The sequence below is a fragment of the Rhea americana genome, unplaced genomic scaffold (genome assembly GCF_003343005.1).
Source record: "Rhea americana isolate MKP2758 unplaced genomic scaffold, rheAme1 scaffold_53, whole genome shotgun sequence".
Classification (NCBI taxonomy): domain Eukaryota; kingdom Metazoa; phylum Chordata; class Aves; order Rheiformes; family Rheidae; genus Rhea; species Rhea americana.
This window is the reverse complement of record NW_028186679.1, coordinates 3,017,825-3,038,217: the sequence shown is the minus strand read 5'-3', so window position 1 is coordinate 3,038,217 and position 20,393 is coordinate 3,017,825. Positions and strand designations below refer to the sequence as shown.

General features: G+C 35.2%; 1 protein-coding gene across 5 annotated transcripts in view; it reads right to left on the bottom strand.

Annotated features, from left to right (window-relative positions):
• The window catches only part of CUNH10orf67 (chromosome unknown C10orf67 homolog), a 45,739-nt gene extending 25,679 nt beyond the window's left edge, over positions 1 to 20,060 (bottom strand). For 2 of the 5 annotated variants that reach the window (XM_085318340.1, XM_085318338.1), the window contains exons 1-7: positions 19,903 to 20,060; positions 18,406 to 18,526; positions 15,880 to 16,023; positions 14,933 to 15,007; positions 11,579 to 11,728; positions 3,911 to 4,055; positions 2,699 to 2,757 (exon numbers count right to left, since the gene is read on the bottom strand). In XM_085318340.1, coding sequence (XP_085174466.1) covers positions 2,699 to 2,757; positions 3,911 to 4,055; positions 11,579 to 11,728; positions 14,933 to 15,007; positions 15,880 to 16,023; positions 18,406 to 18,526; positions 19,903 to 20,033 — 825 coding nt within the window. In that variant the 5' untranslated portion in view covers positions 20,034 to 20,060. Of the gene's footprint in view, positions 1 to 2,698; positions 2,758 to 3,910; positions 4,056 to 11,578; positions 11,729 to 14,932; positions 15,008 to 15,879; positions 16,024 to 18,405; positions 18,527 to 19,282 lie in introns of all 5 variants that reach the window. The other 3 variants (XM_085318341.1, XM_085318342.1, XM_085318343.1) reach the window with 3 other exon arrangements.
• Positions 20,061 to 20,393: the final 333 nt, after the last annotated feature.

Sequence of the window (20,393 nt, the reverse complement as noted above, 5' to 3'; positions counted from 1 at the left end):
TTGAGTTCAACACTGACATCCATTTCACCTCATAAAAATGGAGAAATGTTCTCCTACAGCATAATAACCTGAGAGTTGGACTGCCTACAGATTGGGGCAGTCTAGATTCTCTGCCTCTAGGAGTTTTATGGGGCTTGATTACAATTTCCCAAGTCTTAGAACAGTATCTTAAGTACCACTCTATGAAGAGAATAAGCCACCAGTTCTGTTCAAGCTGTGCCATTGGATACAACGAATATGAAATTCATGAGACTAGATGCAGAATACTCGTGCAGGAGCTTCATGTCATTGCAAAGCTGTGACTCAGTGAGAAAGGAAGAACCTTGTGTTCTGGCTCCATAGGTCATTTCTGCATTTTAATTTAGATTATTAACACTAAAAAACAACAAATGAAACAACCTCTCACCCCTCTCACACACTATATTCACACACAAAACCCAGAAATACTCAGCAATAATCCCAAGAAAGAAAGAACAAATCTATAGGAAACTCCTTTCCTATATACTGAATATCCTAATCATTAGAGATTGGGGTTCTTTTCTGCTTGATCTTTCTGCATTCAACTTTAAAGAGAATGCTTTCCCACAAAACACAATGTAAACTAGTAGTTAAGTCATTCCATTGCTATATGGAGCTACAGATACGAACATCCTCAAGTTGATCAAYGACCAGAAGCCTGAGCTAGTGCTCCAGTCTTTATGAAAAACCCAGTGGCTGCYATCTCTTAAAACACTTTAAGAGAAATCAGAGAGGTAGTTGATCACAGCTAGTGCATAACTTGGTTGCACAGGGAAAAGTTTCAGACTCCAAATCCCATCTGTCTCCCTATCTGGGAGCCTATCTGGCTCCCTATTTGGAGCCAAATATCCAAATATTGGGCACTACAGCAGTGTGTGCCTTCATGTCCAGCTCCTCTTTTTAAAAATAAAAACATTTTATTTAAAGAAATGTATCCATACTTTGGCTACTGAGAGAACATTCTTTTCAGTAGGATATACAGAGGAGAGAAAAGAAATRTTTGTCAGAAACAAAAATCAGGGTAGTTATTCCTTCGGAATTACAGTCTTCTTTGAAAGGAAATACAATTAAATACAAAACATTATCAGTATTATAATGAGAAGGGAAGGGCTACTCCTATGATTTCTCAAAACACGTCAGTCTTAAAATCTAGCTAACCCAACAGAATATGAAGTGACTAGGAAAGGCCACCTATAAGAATACTTGTCTTGCAATCCAAATTTATGTGAATATAGTGCTTTCAAATCATATGAAAGATAAATGGAAAAAAAAACTGAAAGCTGTTCTAATTCGCAGATTGAGGTAGCATCTATGGGAAGATACTACATGTAAAGATATTGTCCTCCTTTGTACAGAGATGAAGGGAAGGAAGGAAAAATTTAGGGTAAGTTTCACGAAAAAGTTCAGGTGAGTGAAAGGATGAAAAAATATATTATGAAAAAATCTTTGTTAGATCTCGCAGTTGAAATAAACAGAGATGTTTAGTACAGGTTATTGAGGGTTTGCACTTCTTTCCAGCATAATGGGGCTTCAGAACTAAGTGGGATTCCTAAGCACTGCCAGAACTACAAATGAGAAAAATCCACCTGAAGAAGCATTCCTCCTTTGACAAACTAGTGCATTAGACAGACCAATTCACTTCCCATTTCTGATTTTGGATTTCATCTATAGGATCTTGATGGTTTTTAAATCTTAATGAACTTACTTTTCCAATGTTCTTCTAGAGATAGGTAGATACCACTATTTTCAGTGTGGGAAACTTGGTCTTAGAAGAGAGATYAATCTAAGTTCACAAGGGAAGTCAATGGAAAGGATGGTTTTACAGTTCCAGTGTGTCAGTCACCAAAACGATCCTTTTTATATGAATTTGTGTGAGAATTTAGAAATCTCTGAGAAGATCACGTAGATTTGTAGGTTAGTAGAACTGAGTAATCTACAAAACATTTCAAAAATATTTTACAGAAAGAATGTTCTTTCTAGGAAGAAGTTCTGTGGCTATTTTTAAATTTTCAGAATGAGAATGATACACTGTTGAAGAAAGCCAYTTGAGAACTGTCACAACATAAGAAGCTTCCTGGAAGGATAACTAGATGTTGTAACTGAAAAACACTGAGATYTGTCGACCCCTCATTGAGGACACTATTTAATAAACATTGGCATTGAGAAGTCATTTAAAGAGTTGACTTTTATATTTTGTTCAGCTACAGTTTTGCTCAAGTAGCAAGCAAATAATAATTCACATACACTAACAGCTTTGTGTGTGAGTAGGGGGATATATATCAAGTCACAGGTGATCAAAAATAACTGTTTTATTCCTCAAGGTTACTAGCTACTTGCATACAAATCTTATTTCCCCGCCTTTAAAAAGATACTGAATATCTTTCATTTTTATTAACATATTCAAATCATTTTACTATAGTTTATTGAGGTTCAGATTTTTAATCGCATTTTAAGAATATTAAGCAATATGACAGGATTAGAAAGTCTAAATCACTATATTTACTAAAGGAATGCCAGTTCATTGTTACTCTTCAGTGAGTTATACACCCATAAACCAAAATGTGGCAGTGTTCAAATTAAAATCAAATTTTCAGCATTATTTGGACTATACATTACCAATAGTCCAAGTTTGTTTCTATTCCACTATGGCAGTCGTTCATAAATGTAAAAATTACGATACCTTTTGAATAGTTTGCTCATCATTTTCCAGTTTTAATTGCATTCTTTGAACTTGCTTATCTGAAAACAARAGGAGAAAAAGAGAGACCACGAAATTACATGCCTACATCAATGTATTCAAAATGTTTGCTTCAGGTCAGTCTACAAACCCACACAGTGCACACTGGATGCGAGTCCTGGCAGAACGGTGACCTTCACAACCACCCTTGACATTCACAGCCTTTTTCCTGCTGTTCAGCCGGCTGGTCAGATAGAGATTAAGAAGTAAGTTCAAGAGCCAAGTGTGACTGAGTGCCCACAGCTTTTCATTAATACTAATTCTGGACATCCTCGCTGTTAGTCACAGCCAATACAAAGTGCTTTAGCAGGTGGTTCTTTATACCTCAYACAAAACTATCAAAAGATGAGAAGTACCATTAAATCAGATGAAAAACGGGAATAAGGAATATTGCCTGAGTCAAATTCGTCTTGCCACCATTAAAGGTGATATTGGGTCTGATCTACTTGGACATAACAAAAGTAAAAAGCCAAGTTCTATTCGATTGCCATAGTTTCCAGTCCTCCATTAAGTATTTCACACTGGCAGTGCTTGAGAGGTAACGTGAAAGACTGTACATTGTCCCTACTGGAAAAAATAAATTCCTTTTCAGTACTGTGGTAAAGCATAGATACCAAAAATAGTGATTGCTTATTTGATGAAACTAATGCTGTCAGAAAACCTCCACAGAAACACAAATTTTATGAAGAAATGCGCATTCAAATATTTTGCAAAAGCACAAAAAATGCTCTATAAAAGAGTAGGTTTTAATACAATCACCTTAAGATGAGACAAAATAGTAGACCATTATTTAAAAGTATAAACAGCTACATACAAAGCCTTTCTATTTTAGCAACTTTACAGTATATATCTGTCACAAARTATGAACGCTAGCCACATTGCTAGGCAATATTAGAAGTCTCAAAAGCCATAGCAAATATTCCTTTGTCATAAATTAAAAATATGTTAATATATGCATTAAATTAGAATAAATATGTATGAATTTCTCTACAGATACATACAAAATTAGCATTCAATACCAGAAAAAGATAGCAGTCCAGAAATAACTTGCCAACTGTCTGAAGCACGTTAACAATGAATTCCAAATTTAGTAACATTTCTTACATACTGTATTTAAATTAGTCATCTTGCTCTAACATTAGTTTAAAGTTTTACCTAATAAAACATTTTCTTTTTCAGAGCGTTTCAGAGAATTTTCAAGATGAAAAATCTTATTGTGTAGTTTAAAAATCTCTTCTTTGAAATCTTCATTTTCTTTCTCAAGCATTTTTTTTTCATGGTCATCTTCTTCAAAGGCAACCTGAAAGATTGTGATGCCTTGAATTTATAAGTAAGGATTCAAGGATTCAAATATGCTACCCTGGTATAATATTATACAACACAGTATCATACAATTTCTGAATTCTATTACAGAGGCATACATGAATAGAAGAAAGTTGAGACTCTAAATAGGTTCTTGCTGGAAGAAAGGCTGCAGTACATTATATACAAAGACCATAACACATGGGGACATTTTATTGACAGGAATAATGCATATCATACTGTTTGTGTGCCCTCATCATTCAGGTCAATTTATTATGGAGGCTGTGTCCAGGAAGGCAGCTGGGGCCTATCCACCCACACTTCCCCCTGTGTTTATGAAGTGCTGTCCGTAACTAGGCAGGCAGGAGAGACTGTGGACAGGCAACACCAGGGGGTTGCAAAGTGCATGGCTAAGGAGGGGGGCTTGTTGCCTTTGTGCCATTTCTCAGTGACAGTGCTGCCAGTGTCATGAGGAGCACATCACATGTCAAAGCGGTGAAGTTTTCAGGCTGGGAGCCGCATGGAGTCCATCAGGCCTCCTGATATCAACGCAGTTGGTTTTCCACTTGGTGTCGGAGCCACCCAGAGGCAATTCATATTCTGAACATTAACATGGCTTTGCATGCCTGTCACACATAGACCGTGCAGGGGTTTAATGCTATTGAAGACTACGGCTTAAATCTCTATGCAAACAGTGATTACCTTGTAAGAAGGTTCCAGGATAACATACAACAAAAGACTTTAAAGTTATAGTTTTAGTAAAGCAAACTCATTTACATTTTTATTATGCGTGTCCTTTGTTTAAATCTTGCCACGTCCATTATGGAAAAGACTTCTTATGCAACCGAAGCTTATTGGGACAGCTACTCTTTTTCTCTTGTTGGTTTCAAAGCTATTGAAAACATTTGAATATATTGTCTTATGGCTGTCTAGATTTTACTGCCACATATTTCTTTTAAAATTCTAGAAAAGCTTTCAGAGCCGGCACAGATCTTTATAGTAATACTAGAATAATAACTAACTCCCCAGATCATTTAAAATATTAACACAAAAGAGAAGAGTCAGACAGCAATTACTTTGTTTACAAAAGAAAATTTAGGGTATTACTTGCGTTGCTTGGTAAAAATATTAACTCCTTTCTAAAATTACCAGAAAATAAAAATGTTAAAGAACTTTGAAAATAAAATTCTGAGGTTTTCAAATGACATATGAACTTGAACTGTAACATATTTATGAGTAAAATTTAGTCTCTAACTATTTTTCCTTATAAAAGACATTTTTGATCTCTGAGTTACCGGAACAAATTATCAATGTATTTCATAGAATTCTGGCCACAAAGTTTTCACTGATTTCATTAAAAATCATATAAATAAGAAGTGAAGTGCTTTGAAAAGCAATATATCATATTAACTTGTGGCTCCTCTTCCTTTATGGAAGGAACAGTAGTCATTTACAATAAAACCAAGTAATGGTATCAAAAAGCTACTTTTAATAGTACCTTTTTTTTTTTTTTTAAAAAAAAAAAATCTGGTTAAATACTTCAAAAACTATTTTAAATATTCTTTATGCAACAGGAGATTTTAAATTAACATTCTCAGATAATTATTAATTGCATGTTTTTATTAAAAACTTTTAGCAAAGCCTGTAGACAGGCTAGTACACTTTAGGTAGATTAACAGCGTTAATAATAGAGTGCATGCAATATTTGAGTAATTATGTTGCTGTTTTGGCAGTAGCCTAATCTAAACCATTACAAAACAAATTTAGAATTTCAAAAGATCTGTTAAGTAACTGCTACAGCTCTTAATAGGCTTAAGTATTTGTTCTTTTGCCCTGGCAGTATTTGAGCATCAATACCTGATGATCAAAGAAACTGCCATTATTATAAAATAAACTAAAACAACTTCAATTAATCATATGAATCAATTTAAATTGTATCTCAAATATAAATGTAGTCTTCTCTTTTACTGTTTCAAGAAAACAATACGAAAAACACACCAGACGTTATTTTTTTCATAAATTTATAGGTCGCACTTTAGACAACCTTTAGCACTAGCTCCACCATCTGTTAAAAACGAGAACTGCAAATAATTAACTATTCAGTCTCCTGCTGCAATGAGGACACTCATTAGCAAAATGAACAAAGGGACAATTTTCTGTAGCTACAGTCATCTGTTACACTTTGAGTGGCAGGTTTTGTAGTAATGTTCTCTCTACCATCTGCCCACAGCGGTAGTGTTTGGCTTGCTTAAACCAGAAAACTTTAAATTGTAAGAAAACAGCTAGGGGTTGGAAGATGATTATAACCTGGCTCATGCAGGATGTTTCCAAATTTCTCACTTTATCTGCTAATCCTRAAAGTTTTATTACTTAAATAAAATATGCATATTTTAGTCTTAATAAATTCTACTATACATTTGCTGAAGTTATGTATTGTAGACTCTTCAGATTAYGTTTCTAATAGAATATTAGATAAATATGGATACATAATTTTGAAATATAACAGACTTTTAAACCACTAACCAGAGTATTCTAGTCACATAATCTTCTGAGTAAAAGTATATAGCCATTATTATGAAACAGAGAAATATGCATTTTCCTTTGGACTCTATTTAATACACACTCAAAATAATTAATCAACTGTTTTAGTAACAGCTGGGATTTCTGTAGTCTTACTGCACAGAAGTATGATGCATTTTACTGATGCTATGTGATGATATCAAAAATGAAAATATTCCAGCATATATCAGGTAAAAAGAAAAAATTAAGTTATTGTTTATTTATTGGGAATTTGCCCTGAAAACAAAATTCGCAATTGAAAACTTGTCATCCCAATTATTATGCACCTTTCCCGTTCTAAGTTATACTTCAGGTATTTATGCCTACATTATTTATACCACAAGAGGGTGCAACTGTACAAGATGTCATGAAAAATACCATTTACAAATACAGTAATTCAGGTTGTAAGGGAAAAATGTTTTTTTTTTCATTTCTATAAATTTGAACTTTATTGTTGAAAGCATCATGATTCCATAATGATGTTCCACTGATGTGTTTATAACTTGAATTCTTTCGCAGTGTATATGTATATATTTCAAAGATTTGCAGTTTAAGACAGAATATGAATATATCTAGTAAGGCCACTGATAGAATACAAGCCATTACTTTTCAACCAGTCACCCTATTATTGCACCTATATCTTGAATTCAGCTAACGCATATATTTTGAAAGGGCTTCCAGTCTTARAGATTTCTAAAGATCAAGACACCATAATTCCTTTGATATCAACAATTATTCTCATATTTGTTTTTATCTTGTAGCCAGTGCAAGATTACATCATGATGAATTTCATCCTGTTAACTGCAGACGCCTTTTAAATGTAMCACCAACAAGAAAGGGACTATTCAGTTACCACTGGCCTGAAAGACCTCTCTCTACCTTTGTAAGGCATGTCAGGGACGGATCAAGATTTAAGATAGCATAACTCTGGAGGGAGAATAGGCATTTCATTGCAAACTCTTTGACAGAGAAAACCAGAGTATGTTATTATTTGTACAAACAGTAAATGCTGGTAAAGTATTTTGATTCTGTAATTGAGTAATCTCAATTTATTTGATAAACAGATCTGAGCTGAGTTGCTTGTCTTAAGGCATTTTCTCTAGCTCTTAAATAATGTTTTCATTTTTCCTGTTCACTGTCCTAGCTGCATAGACTGGACCTAGTACCCACAATATTCCTCCTTATCTAATCACTAACGTATTGTATCAACCCTTTTAAAAACAGTTGTAAATTGTGAGTCCATGCTCAGTTGAAAGTGTACTCCAAATCCTTTTTTCTTTTTTGGAGACACTGAATTCCTGAACATGGCTACCTATTCTGTAGGTATGGGCTGCGTTCTGGGCTTCCGGGTGGAAGCCAAATTATTCCAAACTAATAATCTGTCTCAATGGACTCAGCACATCACAGATTGCTAACACTGYCGTGTCCTGTTATTATTTAGCTTTCTACCAGTCTGTGTTGCCCATAATTCTAATCMGTACTGTTTTCACTTAATTCCAGATCACCGATAGACTGTAAAACCTTTATTGGTTGTTACAGAAGGTTATTAAAAAGCATTCCTATGCAGAGTTCTTCATTTCCACCTATTTTTTCAGATCTTTTTCTGTTGAACAGAGGTTTTGCCCAAAGAAAACGTTTTGATCTGTTCAGCACCTCATGTGAGAGCAGAGCCAGAACAGCATCCCACATAGCTCTCAGTGGAGTTACAAAAACGAGTGGCAAAGTAGATACTTACCCTACAAGCTCCCCGTCCAACTGCTTAATGACTAAAGTTCTTATAAGAGAAAACCGTGCTGCAGCGTCTCCTCGTTTTGCCCTACAGGTAGAGGATCTCATGCACGTCTCTCTCTATCGGAGATCTGAAACTACAGATTTTTAGAAGTTTTCCAGCTTTCCCTAGGACACTCTGAGACTGGTTTTCCTCACCTGGAAGTGTGTATTCTCTCTAAACACCTAATACCTGTTTTGGAGGTTAATAAATCAGAAAGCAATCATTACCCTTTTGATATAAGTACATTATTCTGTCTTTTCCTATATACATGACACTTTCTTTTTTTAAATTGCCYATGTGATTTTTACATTATTAACAGCTCTACAATGTTCACCTAATAGTGAGCTCATACAGCTGCAGCCATTTCCTTTGCTCCCAACATTCTAAAACTGTTTTATTGTCCTTGGTATTGCTATTTATAGTTATTTCCTTGATATGTTATCCATTTTATACCCTTCAAAAACTTCTGGGTTATATTATTATTGCTATCATTTACTTTTATTTTTACATTTTTCCTGCATTTGTTATATGCTGCTTTAATTTCTATTATTTGCTACTTTCATTTTGCCATGGAACCCAAACGGGATTTTAGTCAAAGCCATCCTCTTTCTTGATGATGGAACCATGGCTTTTTGGTCACATAATAAAACTATTCTTAGAGAATTCAGTTTTTTCATTCATATTTTTGCATTCAAATTTTCAGCCTCAGGCAGTTTCCCTCACCAATGTGAATCAAGCTTTTGAAATACGGCACGTATGTGCATAGAAAATCACTATCATATACAAACAGACTCGCATACATATGGTAGAAGTGATTCATTTACCATTCCTTGCCAAACTACTACATTCTAGTCTAGAAATAAATTATAAGGTACAGAAAAGCATTCTATTAAGCTCTTTTAATTTTTTTTTGATAGAAAAATCTCAAGGATGAAATGGAATATATTTCAGAAACAAAATTTTCAAATACACCATCTCTAGCTTCAAACGATATGAAGGAGTGTTTAGAGTTACTCATCTTCTTCTCTAGAATGCCGTTTTTAATAGATCCTCATCAGGGAGTTTTGCGAGAGAAAATTCAGTATTACAAGATTCTTAATGTACAGTTATCAGTAATCTTAAAAACAAACTGTTCTTTGACATTGAATATGACTCCTCTCATTTTTTTTGAAAATTTTTTAGTTATTTCAACTTTTCTAAAAATGTGTTTTAGTCAAAGATATCAACATTCCAGTTACGCAAGTGGTTCTATTAGATTTCCGTAATGCCCTTRCAATGTATTTCTTGATATGAGTATGATATATAGGCATTTTTCATCCCCCTAGCTTGTTAACTGCTAGGATTAGTATATAGTCAATTAAAATATTTTTTGTCCACATCCTCTGCCATTTCAAGATGATGTAATTTGTTCACAACGCAGTAAGTTGGAATTACTTTCTCAGCTAACGTTTTTACTTAGGCTCTCCATGTATGATTTTTTTTTTAATTAAATAGAACTCATTATTCTAGACGCAATATATGCATATATCAATTTATCATACATCTGTCTCTAAAATGACCACCAGCTGATAACCTGGGCATCTTTACAGTGGGTTTCACTGTACAGTATACACATGTGATTTGGTGGAGGCCTACAGTCCAAAATCTGTATCCAAATTCTTGATGAAGCACTACAAAACTTCACATTACAAGCACTAAAAGTCTCCAGCAGCTTGAACTTGTACCAGTAAAAGCTGCAAGGCAGTTAAAGTACTGCTGTGGAACTATTTGGGCCTTGATAACAATGAGAAGCTTAGCACCTAATTTCCAGTGGAAGTTATAAATATCCCTTTACTATATGCTTTCTGATCCACCTAGGTGCTCTAAAAGTAGAAAGCAAAGCAGTCTCTYTACCTAGGTGCTCTAAAAGTAGAAAGCAAAGCAGTCTCTCTGGACTTATCCAAACGACACAAAAAAGAAACAAGATACATCAGCATTGACTGTTGTAGCTGTGGACTGTTACAAGCAAGAATAACTATCACTTTCTTCTGTACTCAAGAACAGACTGACATGGCTTTAATACCCARTTCTGGAAGAGGTTGCATAGCTATGAATTCCAACTGGAAAGAGATACTTAGTTTTCTCAGARAACACACCTTAGACCCCATCTTTCTTCTTTACTGCCATACTATCTACATTAGGTGGCTGCCTCCACAGTTACTTGGCTTTCTCAGATCTCATTAATAATGCCTGTATCAATGATATGTAGGGTGCTTTGGAATGATGTATGAGAAAAAGTGATCCCGTGTTAGGTTTAGCAAGAGCCTCTTTGGTACCTAAGACTGCTTTATACCAGCTGAAGTTTTCAAGAAGTGTTACAGCCTTCTCACATTTCAGTGAACTGGAGATGAATATAGTTAATTTGATTAGGAAAAGGATTTGTTTATGTTGTAAAAGTGATAAGAATTACATGTTTATATGACTGAACTCTGTGTTTCCCATTTGAAAGTTAGAGATTGAATACACAAAATTGAATAGGTAAGCCATTATAATTAGCTATTTATGTCTCTATTTGAGTAGGGAACAAGACTTAAAATTGCAAAGAGCCTTTGGTGTATATGAAAGGTTGTACCTAAGTAATTACCATATTTAATGAACTCTTATTGCAGGGGTTTAAAAAATCAAACATGAAAAATTGTAGTCTTCATCTGGATACCTGAATGGCTGATTTAAATGATACTAACACAGTTATGAAGAAAAAATGAAGACATTTAATTTAGAAGTTATTTTGAGACAGTAGGAACAGAGAGACAGATGGGAAGAAGTAATGTTAAGTACTTTTGTAAGTACTAATAAAACAAAGATGGACTTTTCTGTAACTGAGAGGTTCAAGTATGGAAAACAATACTGAGAGCAGTGTTTCATCAAAGAGGATTAAAAAAAAGAAATTAGATACACAAAAATAGTACAATAACCAACTCCTTGCCAGACTTATCATTTGATGTAAATTAGCATGTCATCTATAGATAATATAATTTATTTTAGACAAATTACTTACCTATTAATCACAAGGAAAACTCCAAATAGCTTTCTAGTATCTTTTCAGTCAAATGTTTCCTATAAGTATATAATGAGACTAGAAATACACTTTGTTGAATATGTTCAAAGATCACATTTAGATAGTGAATTTATGACCCTTTTTAAAAACCTACCATTTTTTCCTCTTCTTTTTCTTGATATTCAYGCAATTTTTGTTCCAGATCTTCAATTCTGGACTGTTCCTCACGCAGCTTGTTACATAAAAGCCTCAAAAATTCTGCTGATGGAGATTCTTTGTCTTCTTCATTTATGCTGTAATATTTCTATCACAGGAAAAAATTCTCCAATGAGACGTCAGCATAAACCAGGCAACCCTTTTTTTTCTAAAGCTACAGAATACTTCTGTAATTCCAAGACATTATTGATACATATTTTGCATTCCAGAGTTCTATTCTAGTAGCAAATATAAAATTTGAACATATCTGAATACATTTCAAGCATCTGAGCCAGAAGTGTATCATATCTAATATATAATCTATAACACTGGAGAATTCAAACATATAGCAAAGAAAAAGAGAAAATTTGGATGCCTTGTATATTTTACATATTGTAAAGTATTTTAAGAATTTATTTAAAACACACTTAAGAATAAATAAAAWGAGGGGAATATACATCATAAGTACAGAATATCAAGATAAAATATTAAAATRTTAACTTTTGCATTATTGACATTTATTTTTGCATCTTATTGATCACACTAGTAGAGTTTTAAAATCGCATTAAAGGATTAGAAAAATAATGTCTACAAAGGATTATTTATTTCCTGTGTCATCAAAAGACAAAGACGAGCACCTTTAAAGAAAAAGAATAAATGCCACCTCCCATCAAATATACAAAGATGTCTCTCCAAGATGGTGCATTGCCAACAGCCAGCCACTAGGAAAGACTAAGTTAAAAGTGTGTGCAAACTCTTCCTTCAGGAGTACTTAGGCGTGTAATTCAAACTATTWAAATTAGGTGATATATAATACTGCTCAACTTTCTAAAAATATTAATGCTAGCATTAATAACATTTCTTTTGTGAAATACACTAATGTTTGGAGTACCCTTTTAAGAATTGAGAGAACTGTGGCTCAAGTCTTTCAGCCATAATGATTCAAACTCAGTTCTTGTTTCTTAGAGTACTCTACCTACAAAGCTACACACATGGCTGGCACAGGGCCAGGTTCTACCTTTCTTGCTSAAGATGGGTCATCGTGTACAAGAATCCAAACTTAATGCAAGATTTTCCAACGGGAAAGCAGAGGGAACCCTGGTGGGAACACTGCCGTTACACCCTCCACGGAATCTCTGCGAGTTTTTTACTACATAGTGATTATACGAACTGGAATGGGGAAACAGAACTTTTGACACACACAGTTAAGCTCGCACTATTGCAGATGGTCTATGTAGCAGTTATTTGGTCATATGTAGACATCTACATTTTAGCTAGTTACACTATGCTTTTTTAATAGTCTGCAGAGATCTAGTCCATAAAATCAGAGGAGTATAAAGCACAAATCAATTTACCCTTAAGTAGGCATCTAAAATTGATCAGAAAAACTGTGCCCTAAAAAATACTTTATTCCCATTGACTGTCAAGGAAGAGAGGCCAGCTCAGCTACATCATAAACATATCCACATTACTGACCAAATGTTACAGGAGACAAATATCAGTCTCTTCTTTTTTCTGAGAAGCAGTTATTTCCCAAAAAGAGTCACTATAGAGAGGGGACATAGTTTTTGTTAAATAGTTCACACAATATAGTGCTCTTTTAAACAAACTCTGATTAAAATTACTATCTTGAAATCATTGCTAGCAAGACTTCACAGTTCTCATGGAAATTACTATTTTATACTTGGGTTTGCAGCAGAATTTCTTTCTTCAAGTGATAGTGCTACATGTCATTTAGGAAAAAAAAAGAACAAAGGCAAAAAGATAAACATCTACTCTGCGTAAAGTATTAACAAATCTTGTCATTTTTTTTGCACAGAACCTATCCTTTTGCTCACTGCTAAAAGCTAGCTTTTGCCTCTTGGGTCCCCAACTCTACCCTTCATCCACTTTCAACTATGCAACATTGTTGAAATGCATATCATCTTCTGTCACTTGCTCAGTGTTTGCAGTATTTTCATTTCCTTCTGCATCTTGATCAAATTCCTCACTCTTGTGGTTCCTCGTCTTTTTTTCTGTGAACCTTTCTTTTTTGCTTTATATTACTCTATTCTGTTCTCTGAAACATCCATATGATAAATGATGACTTGAGTCATAAAACTATACCTGTTTTACTGTTCCTTCACATGTCTAGAAGAATTTCTAATAACACATACTTTTTTCTTTTCCTTCTAGGCTGTTTTTCACTTAATTTATATGATTTTCTGTATGTTGTATTGTACAGTAAATGCTGCTAATATATGGTGAACACTTCCCACTATRCACATAGACTTGACTATGCTACATATAAATAGAACAATTATAGGTAAATATTGCCACCTTTAATTATCCATATTAGTGGTATAAATATTGCCATATAAGAGTTTTTTTTTAAATACTTTGTTTTGTACAAACTTGCATCTTCTATTTGTACGCAAAGGAAAAAAGGTAAAATGTAAGCTCCATGCTTTTTAATTTGGATTATTTTACCATTAAAATTACATCCTGTAATCTGTTGATATGAAACTTTGTGGCAYGGTCTCTAGAGGGCAGCATAAAGTCAGTTACAGTGGGCATGACTGGTCATCATTCTCTGTTCAGTAGCCYGAGAATTCATTTATAAAACGTATCAAGATATTTACATTTTCTTTTAATCGGATTGAATGATATTTTTGTGGTTACCATGTTTCTGCTTCCTAGGAGACTCAGCACAGACTCTGGCTAGTTTTCATAGCAACACAATGAATACAAAAATAGAGGATTACTTATTTTTTATTCATATACGAAGACAACTTCAACCACCTTTTACAGTTGACTATCTTTACTGTGAATCAAAGCAAGTTTGCCCTTCTAGTAGCCAGTAGTCCCAGAAAATCTCTTCATTTGCTCTGACTTCTTTCTACAACCCTCAGTAACATGCAAAAGTAAGTGTTAACTGTGTATCTGGGTCTAATCCTATACTGCTTGACAATTTTGTGGTCAATTCTTTTTCAGTAGTCAAGAAATGCAAAATTGTGCTGTTTTTGCCTTCTTCTAGTGATACCTGCTAAGATACTCATTCATGCTATAATAACCATGACTCACCTAAGACTGTGCTCAAGTATGCCAAACTGTGTACTTCACTAGTAGAGGCAAAAAAAAAAAACAGTACTTGTAAAAAATTTGTATTTTATGTTGTTTTCAATTAAAAATGATTTGAATGCTTAGTCTTCATGAAAAAATTAAACACACCTTTCTCTAGATTTTGAAGTGCAAAGCTGATCTCTGTAATTGGTTCATAACATATTATTAGGCAGATCGGCAGTCTACTACCAAATTATTGGTTAAAACCCACCTCAATATTTGATCTGAGAACAGCCAGTGCATCACATAATTGTTGTTGGTAGCTCTGTCGAATTTGGGCTTCTTTCTGTAATTCAATTTGTAATAAATTACTGAGAATTTTGATGTCAATAAAAGGACATAAGCAATTACAAAAAAATGTTTCTTTTCTTCCATTAAAGATTAAATGCTATCCAAACTCTTAAGTTTAAAAAAAATGACTAAGCTAATGTTCCTTTTCCTATCACTTTTTGTGCTGACAACATTCTTCAATCTCTTTTCAAATTTTAGCCCAACAATCAAACCGTATCTATTCTCTACAAAAAGTGGATTCCAAATTGCTWTAAACACAAACACTTATTTAACAAGGGCTGTCTCAGATGTTTCAAATAGGAATTTATGTACTGATTTTTAAAAATTTTGTTTTCTTATACGATCACCTCAGAAGCTTAAAACTGAACTTGATTTGTTACTCATACATTCATCTCTCCTCATGATTGCTCACTGTACATTTGCAACATCATTCTCTAGGAGCATTCATGCCAGTGCACGTGTTTTGCTTTATTATCTAAAGAGCACTGCATATGTATTTTCAAAGAAATGGCTAGTAGAAGAGCTGTAAATAATTTAAATACATACAAGAAATTGTGATAAATTTCTTGCCTATTAAAATATTACAAAATATTTATTAGAAATAAACACACTACAATTTAAGACTTTTGMCTAGACAGGTTGTTAATTTGCAGAGTTCAACACAATCCATGTTTTATTAACTGCAACAGACACTTTGGGCAGTCACTTTTATATCTGCATTAGCACTTTTCTTTATTTCCTTATTGCCAATACTTCTGTGGATTACTTTTCATCATGTACAATATATCATTCTGCACAAGGAGGGTATATGAATGAGAACTAGTACCTAGTGAAAACATGTAAGTGAGCAAGAGTTTTTCTTTTTACCCGTTTATGAAAAAACTCAATGTCTTTCAGTCTGTCATTTACRTATTTACAGAGACTTGAAGTTTGCTCTTCAATTTTTTCTTCATACTGTGCTTGGACGACTGTTTTGTAGGTAAGCAAATCTTGCTGGAGAGAGCGGATGAGCTAAAAAACCCCAAATCCTGTTATTATTTACATACTGGAAAACATTTTTTCTACACAAAATAAGTTACACAAAAGTAAAATGTGACTACATCTATTACTCTGTTCAAGACATTTATGACTAGAAACATTTGCCTAAACACAAGCATCTAATGTATTTCTATGCCCTATGACTGTCATCAGTCTCTACAGCAGTCAAAGCTCCTAGCTCCACATCCATGCTTTGGACATCTCAGGGTGTCAATACAGGATCCAATTTGCAGAATATGACACCTAAATTTGGGGATCAACATCTGAACTAGGTGAGTAATTTTCTGTTACAGTCAGTGAAGTCAGTGGGACTTGATTCAGTTGCAGTTGCTCATGCATATGTGTTGTAGTGTCATAAGATATGAGGTATGAAAGACWTCTTATGCAGAGCTGGCAGATATCACACAGGACCTAAAGAAAACTTGAGAGGAGACAGTGGCCAGGCAGGATATCTTGGGACATCCAAACTGCACTAGGTGCTTATCTGTAGAACAAGTGAATCTAGAGAATTTTTGTCACATTCGTATTTGATCAGTTGAATCAATTCTCCATATTCCAATAACAAAGACAAATTTACACCGAATATAAGGGCAGTTTGGGTGCCCTGCTCAGACAAAGACACCTGCATGAGACACTGAAGTGTAGGTATCTTAAACTGTGAGCTGACTCTCAGCCCAAACAACAAATTTGACTGTTAATCAAAGTATTGGGTAGTCTTCTATAATGAAAGTGAAAAATATTGTATCAGAATGTTCTCTAATAAAATTAGAAAGTAATGACATGAAAAAACTGTAATTGCTTTTGYAAAACAAAATATAAATTATAAAAATGTGCCAAAACAGATATATAAAGTAGTCTCAGAGGTATCAATGACATCTTTATAATGTTTGTTGTAAGCATCACTTCATTGTATCTCTCCTGCGGATGATAAAAATTAAAACTGAAATTAAGAAAACTATAATTCATGAAAAGGAAGACATGAATACATAATATTAAACATATGTTTCAATAGTCCCAGTGAGAGGGAAAGAAACAATGAGAACCAACTCTAGATTTGAAGATACTGTGTATCCAGGTGTATGACGTGTTTCTTGTCAAATTAAAAATCAATGCTCTCCAAAACCTTCAACACTGGATATTTTAAAGATATTGGGTTCAGTATTTGACAGTCAGAAAATATTTATACTGTAAAAATATTTAGCTTTCTCAACACCTTGCTCYCATCCATCTTTTTGGAACACTCAAGAATCTGGCAGAGGGTACCTAGTTACATTCCACRAGACATGCATATGTACATATCAATACAGATATCAAAATGGAAGTCCAGAAAGTGATCAAAACTTGTTTATAAACCATAATTCAATACTCTGTAAAGCATCTTATGCTAAGACATCTGCATTTTAGTAAGAAGTAACACAGGAAGCACAAAAGACAAGGCATCCTACATTCACTGACTRCGAAGAGTAACCTGCTTTGTTTGAAATCTTTCAGGGAAATAAGACAAAATAAGATTTTGTTTTTAGAAGTAGTGCCAAAGGTATTTGAATTTAGTTCTTATCTATGCATCTACCATCTGAGATTTAAAAAGAAAAGGTTATACTAGAAAATTATTTTTTTTTGTTCAYATAGTTTTAAGTCCTGAAGCACCTTCCTTAGTAATTTTCTACACAGTGAAGAACTGGAATTACATAGAAACACCCAATTTTGGGGGACTGGCTCTCCCTTTGCAGGTCTCTAGAGGCACCGACCTTTCTCAACAGTGATTAAGGCATTTATGTTATGTAGACTTGATTGTTCCTCACTCCAAACTGGTGCCCCTCCCAYCCCAGTCTAAGCATTACATTTCAGTGAGTCCATGTTTAAATTACACATATAATTGTGCAAAAGTAGATTACACCGTTTGGTCTTCTTTCTAATTTGCTTTTGAATATGGTATCTTCAAAATAGAAGCACCATTCTATCAGCTAGATTCACAATTGATACTGGTTAAGGTAMCAGTGGAACTGATAGGCCCACATTTGTTTCCAGACTCTCAGCCAGTATTAGACAGGTTTAAGCCTTTAGAATTTTCACTTACATTTAATGTACAGAAAACATTGACAATGTTAATCCTTATGTAGTGTTCTCTGACTCAGGCAGCCAAGTTCTCTAACTCATCTGTCAGTAGTTTATTATTCTACTTTGAAAACAGAAATTTATGCAACTTAGCTGGAACAGCTAAATGAAGACAGAATAGCTAAAACAGATTCCCTAAGAATTATACAAAAGAGAGATGACATTGACAAAACTACATGTTGTACAAAACTACATGTTACAGTATGATGAAAATCCTTTTCTAATACTTTCCTAATTTACCTCCATTAAAGCTTGTGTAGCAATAGTTAGCTCYTTTAGTTCTGGTATTTCTTTGATATCTGTTTGAGTAGCATGATCTGTGCTGTAATATCCTATTTTTAAGTCATCTGAAATGCAAGGCCTGCAAAAACAGATAGATTTGAAAAATGCTTGAAATTTTAGTAACTGCATTAATCATTTCAGTTAATCTTTTATTAATAATGGAAATTCAGAAGTAAAGTTATCATTTCACTTTTTTTTTAAGATAAAGAGGAATCTAAAAGAGTGAAATGAACATATTCAGACTTCATTTTCTTTGGGTTATGTTTGTTTCCTGAAGGCAGCTGTTTTAAGCCAAATATTGAATAAAAAATAAAACAAACAACACTGACAGTATGCTAAAGAACTCGAAAGAAAAACCCTAAGAAAAATACTGTGTTTTATCAGTAAATAGATTCTTTTCAATGCTGTGTAGAGAAATATATCAGTCCAGAAATCCTGGATTGGATTAGGAGCTGGATTTTCTAATCTGCTGATATATTGGATATTTTTATATTATTATCATACTGTAAAATACACTTAGGATTTTGTCACATTTTAATAAATTCAGATAAATATTTTTCTGCATTTTAGAACATTAGAATGTTAAAAAAAGGAATTTTGACAGTGTCAAAATTCCTTTTTATTAGAAATGAACATTCTTACCTTGGTCTACTTGRCATGTTTGCAGGACAAATTGTTTATAATAGCATTTGATCACAGGTGTTCTGAAAAGCTCTTTATTTTGTGAACAAYCAGATACATTCCAAGTACTACTATTTATCATGTATAAATACATTGTATATGGTGTATAAATATGTATAAACATGTATAAATACAAATCATTAGTTTGTATTACCGTTTCACAGTTTGCATTAGAGGAGAGGAAAYGTGAAATCTATTACTGAAGCAGTTGTAATCTCAGCTGTAAGAAGGTTACACTGTAAACTGTACGATACAGCCAAAACACATGGATTACCTAGAGGTAGGTTAAATTTAATTCAGCGCACAGGTAACTACATTCAGTCAAAGCAACAAGTAGATTCTTCCAAAATAGGAAGGAGATATGTATAATAAATTACAGTTTGATCCTTGTTAGTCCATGGAAGAGCAGCAAAGTTACAGAAAACATTATCAAATAGGTCAAATGGGTATTTAGTTGAAGCTTCAGAGTATAATCGCTCAAGGAAAGCTACAGAAAGCAAAATTCTGAACACAGCCAATTTCAGGGTTCGGGCACCGCGAGACAAAGCTGTCCTAACAAMGACTCGTATCCCTAGCGGCCAACCCCCCAAACGCCCTCCGACCGCGCCACTGGAAAAGCAGAGGGCATCTTCATGGACGAGGGCCCCTGCCGCGGAGGAACCGGGTCGGGCAGCGGCCCGCCGTCGCCGACGGCGGCTGCGGCGCAGCCGGGCCCAGGCCCCACCGAGAGGCCCCGCCGCCCGCCGCGGCTCGCCCTCGCGCCCGCAGCCTCACCGGCGCTGGGGCTCCAACTCCTCCAGGCAGCAGGACAGCGCCAGCAGCTCCAACGTCTCCGGAGCCAAGCGGGGCGCCCACGGCCCCAGGCCCGGGCCGCGGYTGCCGGCGCCGTCCCGGAGGCCGCTCATGGCGGCGCGGCCGGAACCATAGTAACCGCGGCCCGCCCCAGGGCCGCGCGCGCGCTGGTGGGAGGAGCGAGGATGACGCCACTTCCGGCAGCGGGAGAGAGGAAGTGGCGTAGGTGTTGTTAACCGTTGCGCGGCGTTTACCGCGTAGCCTGTAGTGTCGCCTTTGGCGGCGCGCGGGGGGTTTGCCCGCTGCGCCATCTCACAGGGACACCCGCAGCCCCCACCTAGGCAGCCCCGGCAGCTGGCGGCACGCCCACCCCTGCGGGCGCTCGCCGCAGCGCCTGCCCCAGCAGCCGACACCAGCTCCCGGCAAAGCTTCCTTCACCAGTGTTCAGCACGCTCCCACAAAACGGGGAAAAA